Source organism: Meles meles, chromosome 6 (assembly GCF_922984935.1).
Source record: "Meles meles chromosome 6, mMelMel3.1 paternal haplotype, whole genome shotgun sequence".
NCBI classification, from domain to species: Eukaryota; Metazoa; Chordata; class Mammalia; order Carnivora; family Mustelidae; genus Meles; species Meles meles.
Genome location: NC_060071.1, coordinates 38,810,990 through 38,838,398, shown reverse-complemented (window position 1 = coordinate 38,838,398; position 27,409 = coordinate 38,810,990). Strand labels below are relative to the sequence as shown.

At 37.8% G+C, this 27,409-nt stretch overlaps 2 protein-coding genes across 4 annotated transcripts in view; one reads left to right on the top strand and one right to left on the bottom strand.

Annotated features, from left to right (window-relative positions):
• Positions 1 to 27,409, bottom strand: part of UNC13C (unc-13 homolog C) — a 629,711-nt gene that overhangs the window by 589,693 nt on the left and 12,609 nt on the right. For 2 of the 3 annotated variants that reach the window (XM_046009970.1, XM_046009972.1), the window contains exons 2-4: positions 19,876 to 19,975; positions 15,113 to 15,184; positions 2,735 to 5,983 (exon numbers count right to left, since the gene is read on the bottom strand). In XM_046009970.1, coding sequence (XP_045865926.1) covers positions 2,735 to 5,726 — 2,992 coding nt within the window. In that variant the 5' untranslated portion in view covers positions 5,727 to 5,983; positions 15,113 to 15,184; positions 19,876 to 19,975. The remainder of the gene's footprint in view (positions 1 to 2,734; positions 5,984 to 15,112; positions 15,185 to 19,875; positions 19,976 to 27,409) is intronic. The other variant, XM_046009971.1, reaches the window with a different exon arrangement.
• LOC123944680 (heterogeneous nuclear ribonucleoprotein A1-like) lies at positions 24,367 to 25,425 on the top strand. The gene has a single exon (XM_046009973.1). The coding sequence runs from the start codon at positions 24,367 to 24,369 to the stop codon at positions 25,327 to 25,329; it is 963 nt and encodes a 320-aa protein (XP_045865929.1). The 3' UTR covers positions 25,330 to 25,425.

Below are 27,409 nucleotides of genomic sequence, written 5' to 3'. Positions count from 1 at the left end.
AGGCAAGTATCTGGGAATTCAGAAGAGACAATAGTTAATTCCACTTGACGGGTGATACAGGGTTGGAGGTGGGAGATCCGAGTCACTATCATGGTATAGTGTTTAGGCCAGCTACACAAAAGATACCACTCAGCAGGGTTCAGCAACAGGGGAAGAAGATGACCTCATGGAATTTCTGGCTACACACAGTCCAAAATCTCTTTCCCACTGGCATGCTATTCAAGATGAAGGCCCTCAAAAACAATATGACCAAATATTCATATGTATAAATACTAGGGTCTTTAGAATTCCTCTTTACCAGGACCCTGTAGACAAAAGTTGAAATAATTCACATTTATGAGCTTATAATTCCATAAAGCTCTATCAGGGAAATAACATCCCATGGAGTTTTACAGCAAGAGCTCTACAGTCTAATCTTGCCAGATTAGTAATGGAGAAAAGACAGCACTGCTACCCAGTGATGACTAGGTAGTCATGGAGAGAAAATCTGTTGGCCTCTGCCCAAAGCCCAGTAAGCAGATGGCCTTGGGCACAAAATCCATCATGACGATTGGCACCTCATTGGGATGCTCAGAGCAGTGAAGGGGCCTGAAAAAATGCCCTTCTTTGGCTGCCCTTTCTCCTGAGGCATATTGGTGGCACAGGAGGGAGACAACTGCCTGACTCCTGCCAAAGGGAGAAAAGATGGCCTTTAAAATCTAGGCTACTGCAGCCTCCTGGGTAGTCAATCTGGTGCCTTTCAAGTGATCAAAGAGCATCTTAAGGATGTGTGTCTGATTTCCTCTAGGACAGATGATCCCCAACAGATTCCATTCAAAGCTGGCTCAAGGATAACAAGCCAAGCTCCAAGATGGTGGGGGGGGGGGGGTCTAGGTCCTCAGTAGCCAGGGCTAGTAAGTCAGCTATATGGTTCAACGTTGTTTTACCTATTTGAGGATTCTTAAATTGGTGAGGTATAGCTAACTAAGTGAATTTCTGTTCTCTAAGGTTAAGTGCACCTGGATGATTAAGGTTAACTACTTGAAGGGGCAATACCCATAGCAATCTATTTTGTAGATGCTTGCTAATTTGGAATTTTTCAAAGTTAATGAAGATTCATTTTTTTCTGAAACATATAGTTTTGTAATTTTTATAATACTGTCTAATATTTCAAATATTTTAACCACTTGGCATTAAAACATTGATTATATCACAACATGACACACATGCACACACACTGGTTAGTCTTAATATGCTCTTGAGTAGACTTCTCTGAAGCCACAGCAAATAAAATACAATGGCAAACTGCTAGCCTTTATCCCAAGAAACTATTAACTGAATTTCAGTCATACGGATATCTATTATATATCACTCTTAAATAAGAGAGTTATTATTCCAGTATGAATTGTTATTTGCACAAAATTTTGACTATTCCCTACTTTCACAGTGGTTTTAAATACAGTTGAGAATTACTTCCTGAAAACAACAACAAGGTCACAGCCAATGTACCCAATATCCCTTTGACTTAGGTTGTACTTAAATTAATAGGTGTGTTGTTTTATATAAACATATTTGTTTAGAGCAGATAATCTTAATTGTTATTTCAATTACCTTAGGGCTTAAAACAGTTTAACAATAAAATTTTCTGATTATTCAAGAATCCACCCATATCAATGAGAAAATGACCAGTTTGGAGGAGTGTCTGATCACAGTTTTGTTCAAGACAAGGATGCTATAATCAACTACTAGCAGCAGAAATTGTTATATTGCCTCATAATGGCAAGTAGCAGTTAATCACACAAATATATACCTTTATGAAATATTATGTAAATACTTCAGTTAAAGATTATAAGACCATAAATAATGAAAATTTTAAAACATATAATTCATTACACCTGAGATAAACAAACTATCCCAGAGATATAAAGTGATAAGCATGCAAATAAAATAAATGATAAGTGATCAGGGTAAGTGTGGGTGAAGTTTAAATGAAAATAAAAAGTAAAAAAAAAAAGTTCTTATTTCTAAGTGGCTAATTTTCACATGTGTGTGATCCAAAATTGTTCCCACAGAAAATCAAGTAAAATTGTTAAATAAGGTACTCTTTTCATTTCCATAAGTGTGGAGAGATTTCCAATCCACTCCTTAGAGGGGAACTTGACTCTACTCAATATTGACTCCTACTCAAAGAGGGACTTATGACCATTCAGGCATGGCCTAGGGTTTTGGCTCTATTCCATGGGGCCGGTTAGGGTTGGCTGTGCAAACCCACCTCTTCTGACTGGCAGGCCCCAAACTATAGATTTGATGGGAAAGAGAGCGATTATCCTGGAGGTCCAACTTTCCTAATTCTTTAAGATTAACTACATCATTCTCCTCATCCCTATAAACCTAATAGAACCAAAGAATAATCCCACGCTGGTCTTTGATTTACCTCATGCTCTTTTTATGACTGATGCCACAAAGTTAGTTAATATGAAATGGGGTTCATACCAATGCTAACAGAGAAATCTTGATCCACAGACAGTAGGGCTCATTTTAGTATGACCTACTTGAAAACACTTTGATTTTAAATCATCAAGCCCAGCCTGTTGGGGGAGCAGAGTAAAATAATACCCTTTTCAAAATAAACATGCAAATTTCTTGCAAATACATTCTTTTCCAAAGAGTAAACACAGAACATACTCTAAAGAAGCACCGACCACCCAATGTTAAAATACAACTAGCTCAAAATGTAGCACATAAACATGAGTACCTCCAGCCAGGATCTTCTCTTCCAGTTCTGCCATTTGCTTCTTATAAGCTTTCAAAGCTGCTTCTTTGAAAGAGGGACGGATTCTCTTTGGCTTTGTGATTTCCACTGGCTGTTCAGGGATGTTTTGGTTTTCATCTTCTTTTACTTCCATTTCAGCTGATGTTTCATTTAAGGGTTCCAATCCCCCTTCACTAACCACATCATCTCCCTGTCCATCATAACCCTCATCTTGTGGCGTTTCATAGGGTGTTTCATATGAAGGGTGATCATATACCTGCATTTGTTCATCTGTTTCAGTCATACTAGTCCTATTTTCTAGCTTAGCAAGGACTTGTTCCATCACTTCAACATAATCTGTCTCGTTATCAGCCACTGGTTCACTATACTCCTCCTCATCCTCTGCTTTGTAGTAAAAAGGCTCTGTGTAGACATCAGAGTCAAGGGTGGTACTTGATTCATTTGCAGTTGATTGGGATAATGTCCGAAATCTCCCCATTAAGGAAGAGCCACTGTCTTCATACCCACTAAGACTCTGGGTGCTTTTGTTCCATACCACCTCCAAGGCTGATTTAGCCCTCTGTAATGTAGATCCAAATTTTGGAAAGCTGAAAGACTTATCAGAAAGGTCAATGCTTAACCGACTATGCCATGATTTGGGTGGGGCATCCTCTGAGTCATCACTTTGCAATTCACTTTGACTTCCATACATCATGGGCAATTGGTTTTGATTTTGGTATAGCTCATTAGAATTAGCTTCCTGATAAGAATCATACTGGCCAACCCATTGGCCTCGTGGTTCATTATCCAACCCAGGGCATGGAGATGAATTGTCATCTTGGGTGAAATCATAGCTCTCAGAGTCATCCTGAACATCACTGTGGCACTTTCCCAAGTCTTCTAGGTCTTTATTATAAACGTCTAGTTGTTGATCAGATAGACTGTTTGTGTCATAGTCAAGAGCTTCCTGGGTGGATGAATCCAAACCTAAGTCAGCTCCTTGCTCTGCTTGATTCCATTCCTTCCAAGGAGAAAGATCCTCCTGCAAAGAGAACTGAGAATCACTGTAATGACTTTGGTCTCCAGACGCACACACCATGCTGTTACTCATTCCACTATCCACAGTTTCTGTGTTCCCAATTTCACTCTGCCCTTGGACACCTTCCATGGCCCCATTCAAATGTTGATCCTGCAGACTGTCATACAAGGTGGGTGTGCCCTCCTGTTTCCTCTGCCAAAGTTCCCGGTCTGAAGATGACAGGAGGGAGCTTCCATTAGCTCTAGTAAAAAACTGGTTTTCTGAAAAATCCTCTGAGTAAGACTGACACAGTTTGGAAAAATCTGATTCAGAACGACTAAGTTTAGCAGTGAAAAAATCACTCTGTGAATGCCAGAGGGGTGTAGCATCTGCATAACGGGTTGCAGTTTGTTTTTCCAAATTATCTGATTCTGGCAATTGTGAGGAAATTTTATCATAATCAGATTTATTTGAAATTCTGCTGCTACTCGCAGTTTTATTCTTGGCTCTAGCATTGTGTGATTTTGAACTTGACTTGGAAGTACTTCCTTTTGTTGGAAACTCTGACTTGGAAAGCACAGCATAACTGTTTCTATTGAGGTCAGATTTCAGCTCTCCATCACTGTCATCAGGTGACTGCCAATTGTTCTTCTTGCTTTTGGGCTCTGGAGTAGACAGCTTTATATCCATGCTCTCATATGTCTGGGAGGACGGTATCCCTCTCTCTTTTCTTTCTCTTATATCATGAGTAAGAATATCTGTTGAGATTCCAATTCCTGTTCCTTTGAGTTTGTAGGATTTTTTTAAGACGGAATCCCTCTGCTGAGGGGTTTCAAAGTACACAAGTATGGGTCGAGGCTTTGCATTTGGACAGTCCCTCTGGTGCCCTATCCTTTGAGCAAATTCAATTTTAATAGCATTTGGTGCATCTGAGAAACCCATTTTATCTATTAGAATTTGATATACCACACTTTCAACATATTCGAATCTTTCTTCAGGCACATTTAGAAATCTCAGGCTTGCCTTGCTACCCATATGACCTAAATGTTTAATATAATCATGGATGTCTCTGGTTTCCCTTCGAGACTGGACAAACCCTGTACGTAGCTGTTCGATTTCACTTTGTACAACCTCCACACTGCTGGAGATCTCATCGATGGAATGCTTGAGAGCATTGACATGCCCTCGTAGTTCAGAAAGTTCTGTTTCAATCTGACTTATACCCTGAAGTTCCTTAAAGATCATTTCCATGACATCGTGTGTCTGGCTAATGCACCCAGAGGAACTGAAACCTGGTTCCAGGGGATTTGTCTTTGGGTTTCGTGCAGTTCTGTCCAAAGATTTACTTCTTATTCCCCAGGTTTTCTTCATTGTGCTCAACTCTGAATCTGATGAGACACACTCCTGACTCTTTTTCCATTTTCTCAGTTTGCGTAACGCTCCTAGTTTCAAGCTATGTAGAGTGCGTTCTCCATCGGAGCTGCCCTCAGAGGGGGCCAGGCTGCTTGAACTCTTTCTATTGCGTCTAACTGGCATTGTGTGTGTTGATTGCGCCTGGTTTTCTGTACTACTCCTTAGTTCATTGAGTGATTCCGAATAGGAACTCTCAATTGAAGATAACTCTTGAAGTCGATCCTCATTATCACTGTTGGTTACATTAATGTTCTTTTGGAGGCCATTGGCAATAGCTACTCGGTAACTGAATGTTGGCGAGAGGGAAAACTCTTTATTAACCCCCTCCTCTTCGGTGGATAAGTTGCGAGTAGATGAACACTTTGCAATCTTCTTTACAGTGCTTTTTAAGGTATTAGAAAATTTGGGGGTTTTGGTCTGGCCAGTAGTAAGAAAGTCTTGACCCTTTTTCTGCGGATGATTCTCTCTTTTTTTGGTTGTATTTCCCAATTTCTTTGTAAACATTCCTTTGCAAAGCTTATGTATGTAAGGTAAAATCAGGCTCTTGAAAAGATTAGCCACCATGGAGAGCAATTAGTGCAAGCTTTTCTGCCCCAAAGAAGTAAACAAGGTATCGGGATGAAAATCTGTAAATTCAAGGCAAGCATCTCTGTTCAGATGTTCTGTGAATTATTGAAAATAGCAGGTAGGGCAGCCATGGCTCCGCTGCCGTGTCACAGTCCCATGAAAACCAGAAGCAAAGCTCCATTTATGAAAGACATTCTCTCCGGGTGAAAGGGTTTCATGACTCTCTCTCATGTCCACATAACTTCATAGAGTGTCTAAAAGAAAGGAAGGTTAAAATGAATATCAGAATTCAATTCTAGATTTACCCCATTTCTAACATTTTTCAGAAGTATTCAAGATACACAGTGTGTGAAAAATTGTCGGGGTGGGGAGGCAGGGGAATATCTGAATTTCAGTATGCAGTTAATTTTAAAATAATTGTAAAGCAAATCCTTACCAATAACTATGTTTAAGTTATATTTTCTTCCTAAATCACTTATGGGGGACACAACTGAACTGAATAAATGAGTTGACATAGTAATAAAAGGTAACAATGGCTATTTAGGAAAGGCTATGTAAGAAAATAAGCAAATTTAAAAAGCTATATTGAGTACATGACATTATCATTTTCACTTTATTTCCTTTCTTAAAAGTACATTTACATACTTATACAAACATAAGCATAAGCATTCAAAATTTAATGTTCTCCCTAAACTAGACATTCAAAATTCATCAAATTAATATTATTTATGTATGTAAGACCTTTTCTTATTCAAATAACATTTTCTTTTTCTAGGTATTCAATGACTGGGAATTTCTTAAATAATAAAGTAACCCAAGTGAGAAATATTTCATATGACCAAATAAATACCAAGAGGAAATATATCTGAAAATGTAGATAATATATCCAAATTTTGAGAGGACATGCCTTGGAAGAGTTGAGCCATCCCAATCAACTGGTATAACCTTGTGGCAGATGGTGGGGAACCCATCCCTAGGCTAAAACTATGACTGGAGATTGAGTACCAAATTAGATGTGCCTATGGATAACCAAAAACTGGTCATATATAATTCATCCGGTATTTTATAATGCATGTGACCACACCAGTAACTAATCATTATGATGGATAGTTTCTTGAATTACATGAAGTAGAAGAAGAAGCAAAGGGAGAAGGAAGAGAACAAAGTTTACGTTCACTTTCCTGGCTCAGCATCAGCACACCTTGTATGTGGTAGTATTCAAATAAAATTTGGTGGAACTAAACTTAACTATTTTACAGTTGAAAGATACCACAGAGTAAAGGTAACAGCCAAACGCCTTTGCTAACATTGAACTACATATTTGGGTAGGTAAATAATTGATGTAATTCTTTAAAGAATACATCATAAACTGCATATGGTTTTAGGAGCTGGCTGACTCTTTATAAGCTCCCTCTGCTTGGAAGTCTGCCATGTTTACTTCACTTGCATTCTTCAGGGACTCAGGAGAAAACATGCTCTGGCCAGGAGCCAAGTTTCACAAGAAACAGGGCAATATAAGTGAGAAAGGGAATCATAAAGATAGAGGAGAGAAAGAGACAGATTCTAAAGAAGTCCTTGTCTTCAGGGTTTCATAAACTGTTAAAGAGTCTAATTCCTCTTGTCCAAAACAATTTGATACTCATTCATAATTACAAGCCAGGACCTGTTTTCTACTAATATAAAAGTCGAGAAATTGACTCTTGAATTAAATTTTAAAAATACTTATTGTACCCCTAGACAAACTTTCCTTGTGGAGAGAAGACTTTGGAAATTTAAGTGAGAGGAAGGAAAGGAAATTATTTTAAAACCAACTTTCACACAATAAACTATTCTACTAATCACTCAACCCAAGATTCTGAGTCTATCAAACCTCAAAACAAATACTTATTTGGGGTGCCTGGGTGTCTCAGTGGGCTAAAGCCTCTGCCTTCAGCTCAGGTCATGATCTCAGGGTCCTGGGATCAAGCCTCACATCAGGCTCTATGTTCAGCAAGGAGCCTGCTTTGCTTCCCTTCCTCTCTCTCTGCCTACTTGCGAACTCTGTCTGTCAAATAAATAAATAAAATATTTTAAAAAAATACTTGTTTGAATTCAAACAACAATTTTGTCAATGCCTCTGATGTTTCATGAAATTGTTATGCATTTTCTGACCTGCATTATTTGCTCAGAACTATTGTTCTAGGCAATAATTGTTGGCAAAATTTTTAGCAGGAAAGTTCAAACTGAATTGAAGCCCTGCTTCAAAAAAAAGAAAGAAAGAAAGAAACAAACAAACAAACCAAGGGCCTATGTCCACTGTTGCACCTACAAACTCACTTGCTCTACATTCCAGCCACACAGAGTGACTTGTTATTCCCTAAGGGCTCTATGCTCCTTCATGCCTCAGTAACTTTCCTGTTCCTTACCTAGAATATCATTTGTATCTCGCCCATCCTGTCTATAAAAATTGTATTTAAACTCCAGAATCAGGGGCGCCTGGGTGGCTCAGTGGGTTAAAGCCTCTGCCTTTGGCTCAGGTCATGATCCCAGGGTCCTGGGATCCAGCCCTGCATCAGGCTCTCTGCTCAGCAGGGAGCCTGCTTCCCTTCCTCTCTCTGCCTGCCTCTTTGCCTACTTGTGATCTGTCTGTCAAATAAATAAAATCTTTAAAAATAAATAAATAAATAAATAAATAAACTCCAGAATCATTTGTCCTGTGAACACTTCACCAACCACCTACACTGAGCTGTCCTCTCTTGGCCACACTCTCCCATAACCCAGTTCGTAGGCAATTAGAACTTTTCTATGTTACAACCTTCTTTCTTTCTCCATTCATGATGTCCTCTTTAAGGATAAAAACTATAACTTGTCTCAGCATACATGATAAGCTCTCAATAAATGTTTACTGAATAATTGGCCTTAGGGTACAAAGTTCTGGTTATACAAGATGGATAAAGCCTAGAGATCAGCTGTATAGCACAGTGTTAAAAGTTAATAATGTTGTATTATACACATAAAATGTTTGTCAAGAGGGTTGATCTTATGTTAATTGTTCATATCACAAAATAGTAATTTAAAAAAGGGTGGGTGGAAACTTTTGAAGATGATGGATATGTTTGTGGCATGGACTGTGGTGATGGTTTCACAGGTGTATATTTATTTTAAACTAATTTTAAAGAAAAAAGAATTGACCTCCACTTCAGCCACTTACTAAATATCTTCATCTGGTTGCCCCAAATTAAACTCCATCCAGCCTAGTCATTTTTGTGAATTATTAATCTCATGATTATAGATAATTATTATTATAGTTGTCTAATTCCTCAGGACATATACCCAGGAGTCATTCTGGCTTCCATATGATCCATCCTGGGTCCACACTGATACGACTACATCACCTCATCCTGCTAGTAATGCCTTAGTTCCGAACTCCACAATTTCTCATCTGAACTATTATCATTGTACTCTCTGTGGCCTTCCCAACTCTAACCTGGCCCTTCCTTCAAATCCTCTTCTCTAAACTTAATAAAAGATATAAGTCCTCCTACGTAAAACTCTGCCAGTTTTAGCAGATGCATTCTCTGTCACTCCCATGAGCACATCTGTGCCAGCCACACTGAGGTGTAAGGGTTCCTGATTACCATATTGTGGCCTCACCAGTGTGCCTGTTTCCATGCTGTTCCTTCTGCCGTCAATAACTTATCCTTTCCTTTACCTCCACATGTGTCTCTCATGAACATCTCTAGAATCTCTATATATCCTAGACCCAGCAAGGATCAACATCAACCTGTTTGACCTCCTCAGAGTCAGCACTTCTTACCGTGTGCTCCCACAATGCCTTCAATGTACCTTTTTTATGGTAACTCTGACAGTAATTATTTATGTAAAATATGTTATCTATGTCTCTATCTCTCAAATAGGACTGTGAACTCTTGGAAAGCTAAGGTCATGTTCTTTTTAACTTTAAGTATCCATATCACAAATTACATAGTAAACTCATGATGTTTGTTGTACAAATGAGTGACTATGTAAATGAACGAATAGACAAATAGTAAGTCCATGAGTTAAGAGATAAACAATGGAGATCCAAGAAGCCTGAAATAGCTGTGCTGTACTTTAAAAATCCAGAGAAAGAGATGCAGTCTGAGCAAAAGACATGTATCATAAACATCCATGTCCCATCCAAAGAGGGAGAAGTATCCACCTTGGAGAAAGATGGGGACCAACGGGAGAGAAACCTGGATGGGCAAAATGGTAACAGAATGTGACAAGTTTTGAAACTTAGGTTGAGAAGTTCCCTTTATGTGGAAAGGGGGTTAAGGAGATGGAGAGAAATCAGGATATCATCATATGATTCTCAACTACCTGTATGCAAAATCTTACACTTCCCCCCTAGTTGTGTTACCTTTAGTAACACAGCCACACATTAATTTTGGTAATAAAGTTTGGGGGCAAGATTAAAGAGTTTGAGAAGATCTTTGAGGGAGATTAAAATATTAGACTACATTTTTACGGAAAGGCTAGTAATAGTATTTCATTGTTACTATATGTGCCAAGCACCATGTATGTCTAATTTTCTAAAAATTACCTCTTTTCATTTAATTACCATAATTGTGTGAGCTATGTATTATTATTTTCCAGATAATGTAGCTGCAATTTCAAGTTTTTAGGAAATTTACTTAGGTCATGTAATTAACAAGAAACACAACCTGACTCCAACCCCAGATTCGGACTGCAAGTTTATTAGCTCTGAAAAGCATACTAGGGTTGAATGGGAAGTAAAATACATTTCACAGGTATGTTAAATTCATTTTGTAAGAGAGCTATTTAGTATGACTATAAAGCTGGGTGCCCTACTGAGTTAAAAGAGCTAATGAACCTTTAAACAGTAATTTGTTGTTAAATCCTTACCAGAATTAAGTTAAAGCACTGACAGATCAATAAACAATTTTATGTTTTTTACCAAATGCACTAAAGTAGGTGAACTGGGTATTTATGTTCAAAATTCTTTTAACAAAAATGATCAAACCAGAAAGTGATTAAGAGGTTTATCCTAAGCTAATAAATTATTCTTAAAAAAAAAAAAAAAAAAAAAAACAGAAAGACTCATTTCCCCAAGAATGAAGGTTAAATGAACTGTGTCTTTTTATTCTCGGTAAGTAGATATTATGTGAATTTCTTTATCCAACTATAGCCCATCTACATTTTTTAACTCACTCCCACTGCTGCTACTTTAGGAGTAAATAATCATATCAAGTACTGATACGTCTATAAGAGCTTTGGAATCTACAAAGTACTTTTGTGTTTATCAACTCATGTGTTCTGCAGAGTAACCTAGTGAAGTTATTATCTGCAGTTCATGGTTAATGATGGTAAGTCTCTTACTTGCTAAAGTAATTGCCTGGGAATCCTAACTCCAAAACTTGACTCATTCACTATTGTAATAATGTACATTTTCCTTACTTTAAGCAAGTAAAACTGTAATATCTTCATAACTTCAAATAATTCCCCACCATTCTAAACCATGCCAAGAACTGATTTCCACCTAAATTTCCCTAAATACTTTTTTTTTCTTTTTAGTCTCCTACGAAATACTATTGCATACCCTCTACACTGGGCTGCTTTCTGGTTCCATGGATGCACTTATTCTTTGTTTCTTTTATTCTTGCTCTTACCGTGCCTACAATATCCTCCAGCTATACTGATCTCAATCATTTAAAAGATAGATCAAGACTAACCTTTTCTACTAAAGTTTCTTTAATTATTCTGTTATCTTCTCCTTTTCATATAATTTTTATAACCTGGACCATGATATTTAGTCCTTAACTATCTTCTACTCATCACATAGCTCTTTTACACGTTTTCCATTTTTTTATCATGTTCAATTAGACAACATACCGTACATCTTTAGTTTTTTATGTAGTTAGTGCTCAACAATTTGTCAGTTGCGTATAATACCCAGGGCATGTTTTCCATTTTTAATGCTTATTTTAGGTCATACTTTGTCTTGAGTGCTTTGTATAGATTACTACATTAATGTTTGATTATAAGCTCTGCAAAATAGGACTGTCATTAATCCCTATTTTACAGATCAAGAAACTGAGGAACTGGGACCCTAGGTAGCTAGCCCAAAGCCACACAGGTAGGAAGTTATGTAGCTAGAATTTAAACCAAACTGACTTCAGAATCCTTTTTATTAAATACCATGCTCTACTGTGAAGCCCATAAGGACCAACCTTAGAGAAAAAGGTGGTTTCCTATGTACTATGGTTGAAGAAGAACCGCCTCTTCAGGAAGAATCTATACCAGTTTCTACTATTAGAGCTTTACTCCCTTTATTTAAGATTTTGGTCCTTGCTGAAATGAAAATCTCACCAAGAGGACCCTATGCTTTTTTTTTTTTTTTTGAAGATTTTACTTGTTTATTTGACACAGAGAGAGAGAGATCACAAGTAAGCAGAGAGAGAGAGAGAGGGGGGAAAGCAGGCTCCCCGTTGAGGAGAGAGCCCGATGCGGGGCTCGATCCCAGGACCTTGAGATCATGACCTGAGCTGAAGGCAGAAGCTTAACCCACTGAGCCACTCAGGCACCCCAAGGGGACCCTATGTTTTAAGATGCCTGATATTTAATAGCTGTTTAATTAATTTTCATTGGAAATAAAAGTAATGAATAAATTAATTTATTATCATTAACCCATTCAACCATAAACAGAAGCCAACCTAAATGTTAATAGGTTGGAAGAGGGAAGGAGTTATCCTGTCAGGTCAGGCAATACTCCCCATAGAGGTCTCCTTGGTGGCCCAGACAGAGTTAATGTGTTCCTCCATCTGTGTCATGAACTCATCTGGAAAACATGGATACAGTCTCTGAAGTATATACACACCCTTACTAAACTGCATTACATGTATTAAGCCCACATCTGGAGGTAATATAATCGCCCATTTTTGCATGTTTTCCCTAATGAAATATATCAAGGTGCCTGATATTTAATAGCTGTTTAATTAATTTTCACTGGAAATAAAAGTAATGAATAAATTAATTTATTATCATTAGCACATTCAACCATAAACAGAAGCCAACCTAAATGTTAATAGGTTGGAAGAGGATAGGAGTTATCCTGTTCTTAATATAAATTTAATACTTTCCTAGATGAAGTCATTATCACACATTCTGAAAGAATAAGTTCTAAATTTGGAAGATATTATTGTATTTCTAAAAGAACTGTCTATACAATTAAGTTTTTCAGCCAAAAATATGTCTGATGCTAACTGGTACCTTGATTAGATGTCTACATGTCTAATTAATGAAATCTAAAGATCTCTATATCTTGAGTGTCTCAATAAAAATCTGTTCACAAAGTACTTTTCATAGATGATTAGGTGATGCTAGCTCATTTTGCTTAGTGTTATTACTTCCGACCTATCCAAAAATTCATTCTAATGCCCAAGAGTACATCCTTAAAAGTAATACAATGGATTAGTAATTAGTGACCACATCAGACTGATTTCTAACTGGCCAATAAGCATATGGAATTTGTTCTACAGCATTAATTGTTGGAAAAATGCAAATTAAAAAACAAAATAAGGTGCTATTTTACAGAGACAAAAATGTCTCAAATTTAAAAAGACCAGAATAAATGCTTTTACTGCCTCGGGCTACTACAATTCCGCCAAAGTCTTCCAAAGCACAGAGGACACCTGTGGTCTCTACTTCCTCATGAGTCCATTCTTCTTCAACTTCTTGCTATCTGGTTCCAGCCCCAGAGTGCTACTAAAATTCCTCTTCTATTGGGCATGAATAATGTTTGTACAAAATGCAAATCTTCCACAACTATCTTCTGCACCTGAAGCCATTAACCACTTGGCCTTTCTTTAAATCATTCTATATACCTACATGAATCAAGGTCTACCAGAATCTCTCTCTGGACACAGCTGTTTGCACCAGAGTCATCACATGATAGGCACTAGGTCAATCAGGAACTCTCTTGGGAATCAGGAGTTGGAACATGGGGTTTGTCAGCTCTTTTCAGTCATTTGAGTTGTGACTTGAGGTGTCAACATTTGAACTTTGTAAAAAATGCTCAGTGAAGACTTGTTTTCAGGAAAACAAAAGACTGCAATAATGAGAGAATATATGGCCACAGAAGGAGGAAATGCCTTTGTTTCGGACTCTTCTCTAGGCCTAGGTCTGGGGCCATAAGTTTTGTCTAAGGTATGAGGAGATACCAGTTTCAGTAAGTGTTCTCCTTTACAAAGAAACCCTAATGAGCTCCTTGACTGCCTTCTTTTTCTCTTTTCAGATTTTTATTCCTTTTTCTTCTACAAAATTAATACATCTACATTTAGCTTCTCCTCTTTGTATTAATTCCTAGTCGTGTGTTGGCCAGTTTGATCTGAATGACCATTAACATCTCAAACTGAATATTCTTCAACTCCTCTTCATCCGTAACCTATATTATCTACATTTCTGATACAGTACTAATTAATAAAATCAACATTCCCCTAGTTATACAGACTGGAACTTCAGGACCTTTAATTCCTTTCTTTTATTGTCCCAAACTTCTAGCCAGTTCCACGTCTTATGGTCCTTCACTTTATAATTTCTGTCATTGCCCATACCTCCTTTCCACATGCCAGAGCCAGCATCTTGGCAGGCCCTCATCCGTGTTCACTTTAGGTCAATATCTTCTTTTAGAAAACAAAAACATAAGCATTTTTTGTAGGCCCTAATATATTCCAGTCATTATACTATACACATTAGAAAACATAAATTCACTTACTCCTCACCAGAGACTATTACACGTGACTATTGATAGGACTTCCTACCCGTTCTCACCTCCCCAATTGTGCATAACTCTAGACGCATCCTTGTTCTGTAGTTAAAGTGAGAATTTTAAATTTTAATAACGTTATACAACATGGCAAAAGACCAAAACTTACATGCTTTCATAATTAGTATCCTTGCTTCTTTCCACTTTAGAGTATTAGATGCAGCACAATTCTCTTCACACAAAGGAACTTCATTTGATTCTAACTCTCTGGTGAAAGTCAATTACTTATGCTTGAAAGCACACAAGCAAAATGGGTGTGGCACTTATAACTAAAATTAAAATTAGTTTCTTGCTAAACAGACCTGCAATTTCCATTTTTGTATCACACAGTACTTTTGAGAAAAGCTGTAAAGAACTTATTTCAAAATTCAAAGAGAAGCACATGTTTTAGCTTTTTCAGCAAAGATAGAGCATGTTCCATATAATAATAGATAATACATGCCACCAATGAAGAGCTCAAAATATCAAGGCAGTTCTTTAAAAATGTCTTAAACGTTTTATTATGGATTACTAAATTATGCATGTCAAGTCTCTTCAGTTTTAAACTAAAACATACTTAGCATCAGCCAGGTCTTACCTCAAACAGCATCTGGGAATAAATAATCACAATGAAAGCAGCTGGTAACTTGATCTACAGCAAGTCTAGGTGCTGGTGTAAATTGAAATAAGAAAATAGAAAGAAATTAAAGAAATTAAAAAGGCAATACAAAAATACATCTCTAATAACCACAGGAGTTAAAATACACCATGTCTATCTATCCAAATTCAAGTGTTCCAAAGCCTCCTCTCACAAAGGAAGGTAAGTCCTTCCGCCCTCCCACAAAACCACCTTAACATTCAGGCTCTCATGGTACCTGTGCTTGTTTGTTCCCCCTGACTCAGTCCATATCCTTCATTTAGGTTTTGATGACAGCTAGAAAGCAATGACCAGAAGAATGCTGTGTGAAATTAGACTATTTTTGATACCCAGGAACCACAATGTCCAATTTTTAAAAACATTTTAGAATATAAATGAAAAAAACAACAAGAAATAATCAGTGAAAAAAACCTTCTGAGTAAACTTCTATGTCTTCAGCGAAAGAAGGACATTAAAAAAGGTATCCCAGAGAACATATACTCTCTGTATACCTTTGAAATTAAAATCAATGTAATCTCAGTCATAATATTTGCACTCCAGCCTCCCATCTGAATCTACTTTCAGAACTAATGAAAAGATAAGCACAGCAGAATTGCGGGTACACCACAGAGATACCCCTTCAGGACTAAATCACTCATTCTTTCAACTGCCAAGAGTATTGTGTTCATTGCCAAAGGCATGTGATTAAGTCACTCTGAAAATGGCCCATGGCCAAGGGTTTATTGCCTCTCCTCTAGGGTAACCCATAGCCAATGACTAATCGATATGAGTGTTCAGATACCTACCCCCTATGCTGTATTGCAGGGGCCAGCTTAGCATAAGAGCTTCCTGAAGGATTAGCTAAAGCCTCCATCACAAATCTGTTGCAGTTCAGCTTTTCCCTCCACCACATTCAAAAGGAGTTATCTAGTCTTTCATAGTTTATTTCCCAGGGAAGCTGATGAATGAAAGTTGGTACCAAGGAAGCACTGAGGAAGTGATTCTAAACTGACATATTTTATTTGGATTTTTCTCTGTTGGGACTGGCAATGAGAACCTAATTACTAATGCTATATGCAAAACTGATCGCCTGTGGTATACTGAAGCAATGCAATTGTTAAAATATTTACCATTGGTGGACTGAGGTGTGATACCAGTAGAAGGAAATGAACTCATGTGTGCAATATCTCAGGGTATTTGAGAGGCTGAGAAGAGGAGGCAGTTATCACCATGGAATAGAATAGCAGATGTTGGGGCCTCCGGATGCAGTGAAGAAAGATAATCAAAGACTAAGCGTGATTAATCACCAATTTAAGGCTAAGTATAAATGCAATGGGTGTTCATGTGACCAGATAAATAAATTCTTACCTCTTGCAGCAGATGCAGAAAAAGCTGAGCACCAGACTCAGGAATAAATCATCAGAGTGGCAGAGCTCCAGAGAAGGTTTAATTCTCAACCTAGGCAGGTTGGCTATTTCAAGGTCAGGGCCTTAATTGGGGGGGGTGGTGGGCGGAGAATGGGACTGAGTCATGAGATGGGGACATCTGGGTTAATTCACTAGAAACTCCTGAATCTTCATATTCCCCTGAACATTCTGACACTGCAAAAGTGGCCCATGAGCAGCTAGTATTCCATCCTTGCTTGAACACAATGCAGAGGTCTCTAACTTGCAGGAAATCTGTGCATTCTTCCCAAAGACCTACCACAAACACTTCCATGAGCTTTCAGATCAAAAACTAAGGTAAAGTCATGACATAATCCAACTGAGTAAACGTGGGGTCTGCTAAGAGAGGAAAGAGACTACATGTTGAAGAAACTGTAGGACCTCACCAATATATATGCACCCATATGCACTCACAGGAATTGAGACAGTACTTATTAACTGGAATCTGTTAGTACTGGATCAATGGGGAGGTAGAGGAAGTTACATAGGGAAGAATGTATTGCTATGGAAGCATCCTCCTATGATACTGAATTCCTTGCCTGGCAGGGACTATAGAAGACAGTATAACACAGAACTAGAGTGGTTCTTGTAAACTTGCAAAAAAATTATAGTCTGCACTAAGTAGAAATAATATGACAAATAGTAGAGAGAGGGATCATAGTCTCAGAGAAAGGGATGTTCTAGAGCGGCTATACTACATAAAGCCAAAAAACCCATCAGCCCAATTTCCATGGGAGGACACATCATTTAATAGTGTCTCAGTGGCATCATTGAACATCACAGCAGTGGCTACCCTCTATAGGCTAGGAATGTTACAGAACTAGGCTCTTATAACAATGGCATTGATAAGATCATAGAACAAATGACGTTAGGGAGTAGCATTTAACTATCAGAAACATAATTGGGACAATTATCATAATAAGCTTCAATGTTGGAATGGCAGCCATGAGGCAACCTAGAGCTAAAGAAATGGTTAAAATGCAGTTCCTAGAGGTAAAAATAGATGCACACTCCTCCACAGATAATGTTTAATTTAGAAAAGTCAAAGAAACCATGGCGAGATCATCAGGAGATTGAGGGCAGCCTTGACAATAAAAAGATAATCTCCTACCCAGTTTCTGGACCCGAGTCAATACTCAAATCCAGAACCTATTGAGTAAAGGAGAGGTCAGGTCCCAACAAGGTTTGGATCTCAGTACATCATAACAAATGGCTATGGTAATGATTCCCATAGACCTTCACCAAGGGACCTACTTGTATAACCATATTCTAGGGAAGAGACTATCCAAACATTCTAAGGATTGTGAGACATAAGTCTGAGTTGACACTACTTCGTGACCTGAACACCATTATAACCTTCTTTTAGGGTAGGGGCATATGCGAACAGATATCAAATGTAGCCCTAGCTCAGATACAACTCTCAATGATCCAGTGAGTCTGTGGACTCACCCACCAATAATTTCTTCAGTCTTTAAATGTATAATTGGAGTGAATATATGTGGTAGTTGGCAGAACCTCCACATTGATTCCTTGGCCTGTGGGATAGGAGATATCATAGTGGAGAAGGTCAAGAAAGTAAATAAAAAGCATTATCACACTCTGGGGAATGCAGAGATCAGTACTACACATAAAGATTTAAGTGAGGCAGGGCCGTGGTCTCCATCATATCCATATTTAATTCATCTCCTTTAGTTTACCAGATGTGCCCCTACAAAAGCCAAATAGATTCTAGAAGATGAAAGTGGACTACCATAAATTCAACGAGGTAGTCACCCCAACTGAAGTTGGTTCACAGATGTAATATCTTTGCTAGAGCAGATTAATGTAACCTTAGACACATGGTGTATGGTCATCAAACTGGCAAATTTACGCTTTTCTATACTTATCAGGAAACTAGTTTAGAAGCAGATCACATTCAAGTGGGGCAGACAAGAATATAGAGCCTTGCCCTGGAACTATGTTAATTCTCCCACTGGGACATAGACCATCTGAGTATTCAGAAGAACATTTGACCACTACATTGATATCCTGTTAATTGGATCCAGTGAGTGAAAACTGGCAAGAAGGTGAATAAGAAGGTGTTAATAAGGGGAAAATTAATCCTATGATGATTCAGAATTCCACAACAGTGCAGCTTTTCAGAGAAAGTGGTCTAGAGCATGCCAGGTTATGCTCTCCAAAATAAAAAAATAAATCATTGCCTCAAAAATGTAGTAGCCTCTGTGGGTTCTGGAGATAACATAAACCATACTTGGGAATATCCCTATAGTCCATATACTGGTAATATAAGAGGTTGCCATGTTTCATACATTATGGACAGAGACATCTGTGGTAAAAATAAATAAAATAAAATAAGTAAAGTAAAGTAAAATAAAATAAAATAAAAATTTTTAAAAAGTTACTTTGTGGAATTATGGTCAGACTCAATAGGAGAATCACAATATTGACTCCCTGATTCTGGAGAAAGTTCATGACATCTGCAGTGGAGACCTATGCACTATTCAGAAGATATTTCCCAATCTCCAATTAGGCTCAAATACATGCAGAGCCCTTGAACATGTGGCATTAACTGACCATGTTACCAGAACTACTCATTGTGAGCTTGGTTCTCTTTGACTCACCAAATCCTAGAATTGGATGGGCCCAATAGCAATTCACTATAAAATGGAAATGGTATACCTGGCATTCTGTGGCATTAACATGCCACAGGACACAAGTAACCTGAACAAATATGTGGTATAGATGGTTGTCATCCACTATTGTTGTACCGATGCCTCTTCCTCAGAGTATGTCTGTATGTATGTGTATGTGTGTGTGTATGTGCACATGTGTACAAGCACATGCACACATACACACATATCCTTATTGGAAGATATCCCATGGGATGCCTGGGTGGCTCAGTGGGTTAAAGCCTCTGCCTTCAGCTCAGGTCATGATCCCAGGGTCCTGGGATCAAGTCCCATGTTGGGCTCTCTGCTCAGCAGGGGCCTGTTTCCTCCTCTCTCTCTCTACCTGCCTCTCTGCCTACTTGTGATCTCTGTCTGTCAAATAAATAAATAAAATCTTAAAAAAAAAAAAGGAAGACATCCCATAAGGACAACTAGGGGAAGAAGAAAACAATCTGAGCTTAGTGTAGGGATGTGTTGTCTCCGCATGTGAGGAGTCTCAATATGTGGGAAGTCCACGAAAATGGACTGCTACACAGCCCCACTTAACATGGCACTGAGTGATAGCAGTGAAGGGAAATCCTCCCAATGGACAGAATTTGTGGTAGGTTACCTGATCATCCACTTTGTGTGGAAAGAGAAGAGGCCCATGGTAAGAATATATGCAGACTCATGAGCAACGGTGAATATCACTTGGATAATTTCTCAGGAGCCTGTAAAAAGAAAAATTGGAATATCAAAGTGAAAAAGAGCCAGTAAAGAAACATGCAGATAGATTTAAAGAAAAGACACAAAATGTGAAAACTTTTGTTTTGTACATTGATGCCCACCAGAGAGCGTCTGCCATAAAAGAAGCAATAAATAACCAAGTAAACAGAATGATTTGTCCAAATGTGGCTGAGATGGAGATAATGCACAGACTCAACAGTATGGGCTGTTATTCACTTATTCACTAAGGCTGATCCAGGTACTGCTGCTGCTGAATGCTCAACATGCCAACAACAGAGAACAATGCCGAGAACCTGATACATCTTTCAAGATCAACTAGCAACTTGGTAATAATTGATTACATTGAATGTCTATTCTCTAAAGGGCAATGTTTCATTTTAACTGAAATCAACACAATCCCAGATATTAATTTTGCCATTCCCATCTACACAATTTTATCATGGACCAAGAGGATATGCAGCAGTGGGCTCATGACTATGCATCTCACTGGTCCTATGATGACAGCAAAGTCCAGAAGCTTCTAGGCTGATAAAATTTTTAAATGGCCTTTGAAAAAATATTTGAAATGCCATCTTAGAAATGATATCTTAGAAAGTATGATGGGACACCATACCTCAGAATGTAGTATACATTCTAGATCCATGATCATCCCATGGTATTTTGTCCCCAGTAGACAGAATACATGTGTCTGGGAAACGTGTAGTTGCCCTACTTATTATCATTCTCAATTTCCCACTTGGAGTATCTGTACTTCCTATTCCTAAAACTTTATTTTTTGTGATTACAGAGCACCTGGTTCCCAGAGGAAGACTGATTCTATGAGGACACAGTGAAAGTGCCATGAAATCTTAATATATGGTTGCCATCTGGTCACTTTAACTCATGGCAGGAAGAACTAACTCTTATCATTAGGAGAGTGCAGGACTGAAATCACACTATGGGGATAAGGAAGAATATGTATGGCACCCAGATAAGCCACTAAGGAAATTCTTCTTTACTTCCTGTCCAACTTGATGGTAAATGGATAAGCATGGTAAAATGACAAAGGGCTCAGACCCTTTAGGGATCATAATCTGAGTCACCCCACCAGTTAAACCACCTAGACTAGATAAACAGAGGTGCTAACTATAGGAAGGTGATATCCATAATGGAAGGTACATAAGAGAGATAATGTGTTGTGGTCTTGAGAGTAGCTATAAATAAAAGTGCTCTAGTTATTCCATCACCTTCATATAAGTTTCTCCATGAAAAGAGACAAGCCAACTCTTCCAGATGGTGTTAACTTGCCATATGAAGCAAGTGGACTTGAGTGACACACAGAGCAGACTATAATGGATGCCAGTACATGATACCTTCAGGACGAAGCTACTTAGCCCCCTGAGTCAACTTCCGGGAATGGCCCTCAACCACAGGGAATATTTGTGAAATACCAGTTCACAGCCTTTCCATACTGTCCCTGAAAATGCTCTAGTTTTGACCTTTAGCTTATGTGACTCAACATCTACAAAATATATTATTTTTATGTTCACAATGTATCATAAATAGTGGAGATAACTAATGGGTAACAGAATAATTATAGTAGCTACCATTTAGTATTTGCCAGCTCTTTGTCCCAGCACTATGCTGAATATTTTTTTTTAATTATCTAATTTAATCATGACAACAATCATCCAAAAAAATGGATTATACTCTCCCATCCTAGTTAGGAGAGAACTATGGCACAATGAAGTACACTTCTTAACACTGTAATTCCAGGAAGTGCCTACATTTTGAATGCAGGATATGAAACACCAAAGCCTTCACCTTATGTCACTACATCATACACACAATCTGCAAAATATAAAAAGTATATACTTATATCAAAAGAAAAATAATTTGAATTTAAACTGCTAGGATATCCACTTAAATATATTACTGGATATACTAAATATAAATATAATAACATTCTATTGAAAATGCCCTATTTAGGTATATTGTACTGAACTTCAGAAATTATTCTTGAGGTAGCTGTTTTGCTAATACAAAGAAACACAGAGAGCCAAGCAAACTGAAGAAATAAAGCTATATGTTCTAAATAAACAAATAAAAATGATAAAAGCTCAGAAAAAGATCTTAATGAAATATAGAGAAGCAATTTACTTGATAAAGGATTCAAAACACTGGTAATAAAAAAAAAATGCTTGCCAAACTGGGGAACAGAATGGGTAAACACAGTAAAAGTGTCAACAAAGACATACAAAATACAAGAAAGTACCAAACAGAATTCACAGAGCTGAAGAATAATGACTATACTGGGGACGCCTGGGTGGCTCAGTTGGTTAAGCGGCTGCCTTCGGCTCAGGTCATGATCCCAGCATCCTGGGATCGAGTCCCACATCAGGCTCCGGGCTCGGCGGGGAGCCTGTTTCTCTCTCTGTCTCTGCCTGCCACTCTGTCTGCCTGTGCTCACTCTCTCTCTCTCTCTCTGACAAATAAATAAATAAAATCTTTAAAAAAAAAAAAAGAATAATGACTATACTGAAAACACACTAGGAGGGTTCTACAGTAGATTAGAGGAAGGAGAAGAAAGGATAAGACAGCTGAAAGATGGCACAATGGAACTCATACAATCAGAGCAGAAAAACAACAACAACAACAAAAACAATAAAAAAGTAAAGATAGCTTAAGAAACATAAAACATCAAATAGACTAATATTCTCATTATATGACTCCCAGAGGAAGACAGAGCAAAAGGGGTAGAAATTTTATTTGAAGAAATATTGGCTGAAAACGTCCCTAACCTGGGGAAGAAAATAAGACATCCAGATCCAGGAAGCCCAGAGAGTTGCAAATAAGAGAAAACAGAGACATACAACATTGCACATTATAATTAACATGTCAAGAGTTAAAGACAAGGAGAAATTATTAAAAGAACAAGAGGGGAAAAAATTTTGTTATATATGAAGAAAACCCCAAAAGACCATCAGCAAAATTTTCAGCAGAAACTTTGCCGGCTAGAAGACGGAAGCACAATAAATGTAAAGGGCTGAAAGAGGTAAGGGGAAAGAAAAAAAAGCCCTGCCATCTAAGAATACTCTAATCAGCAAGACTATCATTCAAAATTAAAAGGAAAACAGTTTCCCAGACAAACAAAAGTTAAAGGAATTCATTACATGAAACTGGCCTTAATAGAAGTGTTGAAGGGTCTTCCTTAAGCTAAAGAAATGGCACTAATTAATGACAAGAAAATATAGAAAAGTAAAAATCTCACTTGTAAAGATAAATTGATAGTAAAGGTAGTGAACTAATCATTTATAAAGCTAGCATGAAGATTTGAAGATAAAAGTAATACAATTAACTAAAGCAACAATAATTAGTTAAGGGATACACAAAATAAAAGACATTGAATGTGACATCAAAAACATAAGCTGTGGAAAGGGGATTAAAAGTGGAGAGTTTGGAATAAGTTTAGAATAAGTTCAAACTCAAGTTGCAATCAACTTAAAATCAACTGTTATACATATAGGATGTAGTATTTGAACCTCAAGGTATCCACAAGGCAAAAACCTATAGTAGGTTCACAATAAAAAATGAGAAAGAAATCTAAACATAACACTAAAGAAAACCATCAAACTTCAAGAGAAGAAAAAAGGAACAGAGATAAACTACAAAAAGCCAGAAAACAACACGACAATAAGTACAGATCTATCAACTATTACTTTAAATGTAAATGGACTAAAGTCTCCAATCAAAAAACATAGAATGGGTGAAAGGATTTTTTTTTAAGTTCACTTATATGCTCTCTATAGAGACTCACACACTGACTGAAAGTGAAGGAATAGAAAAAGATATTCCATGCCAATAGAAATTAAAAGAAATGTGCTGTAGCTATACTCACATTAGACAAAATAGTATTTAAAAACAAAGACTGTAGTAAGAGACAAAGATGGACACTGGGCATTACATAATTATACAAAAGTCAAACCAACAAGAAGATGCAACGTTTGTAAATATATATGGCATAAAAACACCTAACATAAAACATGCAACATAAAAACACCTAAGTATAAAAAGCAAATATCAACAGGCCTAAAGAGAGAAAATAACAGCAATACAATAACTTTAGGGGATTTTAACACCCCACTTATATCAATGGATAGATTATCCAGACAAAAAATCAATAACGAAACATCAGCCTTAACACATTAGACAAGACATACGTAATAGATATGTACAGAAGATTTCCTCCAAAAGCAGCAGAATACATGTTCTTCTCAAATGCCCATGAAATATTCTCTAGGATAGATCACATATTAAGACACAAAACAACTTTCAGCTTTCTGCCTGCAGATGCCGCCGAGTAAGCATCGTTAAAGTCTCCCCTCCCACCGCTGTCATGTCTAACTCAGAGTCTCCCAAAGAGCCTGAACAGCTGTGGAAGCTCTTCATCGGGGGTCTGAGCTTTGAAACAACCAATGAGAGTCTGAGGAGCCATTTTGAGCAATGGGGAACACTTACGGACTGTGTGGTAATGAGAGATCCAAACACCAAGCGCTCCAGAGGCTTTGGGTTTGTCACATATCCCCCTGTGGAGGAGGGGAATGCAGCCATGAATGCAAGGCCACACAAGGTGGATGGAAGAGTTGTGGAACCAAAGAGGGCTGTCTCAAGAGAAGATTCTCAAAGACCTGGTGCCCACTTAACTGTGAAAAAGATTTTTGTTGGTGGCATTAAAGAAGACACTGAAGAACATCATCTAAGAGATTATTTCGAACAGTATGGGAAAATCGAAGTGATTGAGATCATGACTGACCGAGGCAGTGGCAAAAAGAGGGGTTTTGCTTTTGTAACATTTGATGACCATGATTCTGTAGACAAGATTGTCATTCAAAAATACCATACTGTGAATGGCCACAACTGTGAAGTAAGGAAAGTGCTCTCTAAGCAAGAGATGGCTAGTGCTTCATCCAGCCAAAGAGGTCGAAGTGGTTCTGGAAACTTTGGTGGTGGTCGTGGAGGTGGTTTTGGTGGGAAGGACAACTTTGGTCGCGGAGGAAACTTCAGTGGTCGAGGTGGCTTTGGTAGCAGTCGAGGTGGTGGTGGATATGGTGGCAGTGGGGATGGCTATAACGGATTTGGTGATGATGGAAGCAACTTTGGAGGTGGCGGAAGCTATAATGATTTTGGCAATTACAACAATCAATCCTCAAATTTTGGACCCATGAAAGGAGGCAATTTTGGAGGCAGAAGCTCTGGCCCTTATGGTGGTGGAGGCCAATACTTCGCCAAACCACGAAACCAAGGTGGCTATGGTGGTTCCAGCCGCAGCAGTAGCTACGGCAGTGGCAGAAGGTTTTAATGACTGCCAGGAAACAAAGCTTAGCAGGAGAGGAGAGCCAGAGAAGTGGCAGGGAAGCTACAGGTTACAACAGATTTGTGAACTCAGCCAAGTACAGTGGTGGCAGGGCCTGGCTGCTACAAAGAAGACATGTTTTAGACAATACTCATGTGTATGGGCAAAAAAACTCGAGGACTGTATTTGTGACTAATTGTATAACAGGTTATTTTAGTTTCTGTTCTGTGGAAAGTGTAAAGCATTCCAACAAAGGGTTTTAATGTAGATTTTTTTTTTGCACCCATGCTGTTGATTGCTAAATGTAATAGTCTGATCATGATGCTGAATAAATGTGTCTTTAAAAAAAAAACAAAACTTTCAATAAATCTTAAGAAGACTGAAATCATATAAGGATGTTTCCTGGCCATAAAGTTATGACTTGTTGGTTTGACTTTGGAATCAATTACAGGAAGAAAACTCAAAATATCACAAATATGTGGATGTTAAACAGCATGCTATTGAACAACCCATTGAGTCAATAAAGAAATCAAAGGAAAAATTGTTAACAATATCTAGAGACAAACTAAAATGGAAATAAAACATACCAAAATCTACAGAATGCAACAAAAAATGGTCTAAGAGGGAAGTTCATAACAATGCAGGCCTACTTGAAAGCATGAAAGAAAGAAAGTGAGAAAGAAAAGATCTCAAACAGTCTAACTTTACACCTAAGGGAACTAGAAAAAAATAACCAAAAAAGCCCATATTAGTAGAAGGAAATAATTAATGAAGAACAAGGTAGAAATAAATAAAATAAAATACAATAGAAAAATCCATAAAACTAAGAATTGGTTCTTCAAAAAGATAAATAAAATTGACAAAACTTTAGCTAGTCTCACCAAGAAAAAAAAAAGAGAGAGAGAGAAAGGGCTCAAAAAAAAAAAATCAGAAATGAAAGAGAAGTTACAAATGATACCACAGGAGTGCAAAGGATCATTTAAGAGACAATCAATAATTATATGCCAAGGGTGCCTGGGTGGCTCAGTGGGTTAGGCCTCTGCCTTCAGCTCAGGTCATGATCTTGGGGTCCTGTGATCAAGTCCCACATTGGGCTCTCTGCTTAGTGGGGAGTCTGCTTTCCCCTCTCTCTCTGTCTGCCTTTCTGTCTACTTGTGATTTCTCTGTGCGTGTGTCAAATAAATAAATAAAATCTTTAAAGAAAAAATAATTATATGTCAAAAAATTGGACAGCCTAGAAGAAATACATACATTCTTATAATCATATAATATTCTAAGACAATCGAGAAGAAAAAAAAAGTTTGAATAGACCAATAGACCAATACTAGTAAGGAGACTGAATGGCTTTACTGGTGAATTCTACTGAACACTTTAATATCTATTCTTCTCAAAATTCCAAAAAATTGGAGGGTACACAGTCAAACTCATTTTATAAGGCCAGCATTACCCTAATATCAAAAGCAGACAAGATACGGTCCATATATATAATGGAGTATTATGCCTCCACCGGAAAGGATGAATACCCAACATTTGCAACAACATGAAGGGGACTGGAGGAGATTACGCTGAGTGAAATAAGTCAAGCAGAGAGAGTCTATGGTTTCACTTACTTGTGGAGCATAAGGAATAACATGGAAGACACTGAGAGATGGAGAAGAGAAGGGAGTTGGGAGAAATTGGAGAGGGAGACAAACCATGAGAGACTGTGGACTCTGAGAGATAAACTGAGGGTTTTGGAGGGGAGTTGGGAGGGGAGTTGGGTGAGCCTGGTGATGGGTATTACAGAGGGCACATATTGCATGGAGCACTGGGTGTGGTGCATAAATAATGAATTTTGGAACACTGAAAAAAATTAAATTTTTAAAAAAGCCTAGAAGGACATCACACACAAAAATTACAGGATGATATCCCTGATAAACATAGATGCACAAATCTCAGCAAAATATTAGCAAACTAAATCAGTATTCTGGGGGGATAAAAATAGAGTTATTTTGTTCTTATTTCCAAGCATGAGAACTCCTTGGCCCTGAAATCTTACCAAATAAAGCTTCTTTCCTACTTCCAACACACCAAGTTTACTTTTCTT

Bases quoted from the DNA above. Each gene is read 5' to 3' on its own strand.
- LOC123944680 (XM_046009973.1), top strand. From the start codon at position 24,367: ATGTCTAACTCAGAGTCTCCCAAAGAGCCTGAACAGCTGTGGAAGCTC.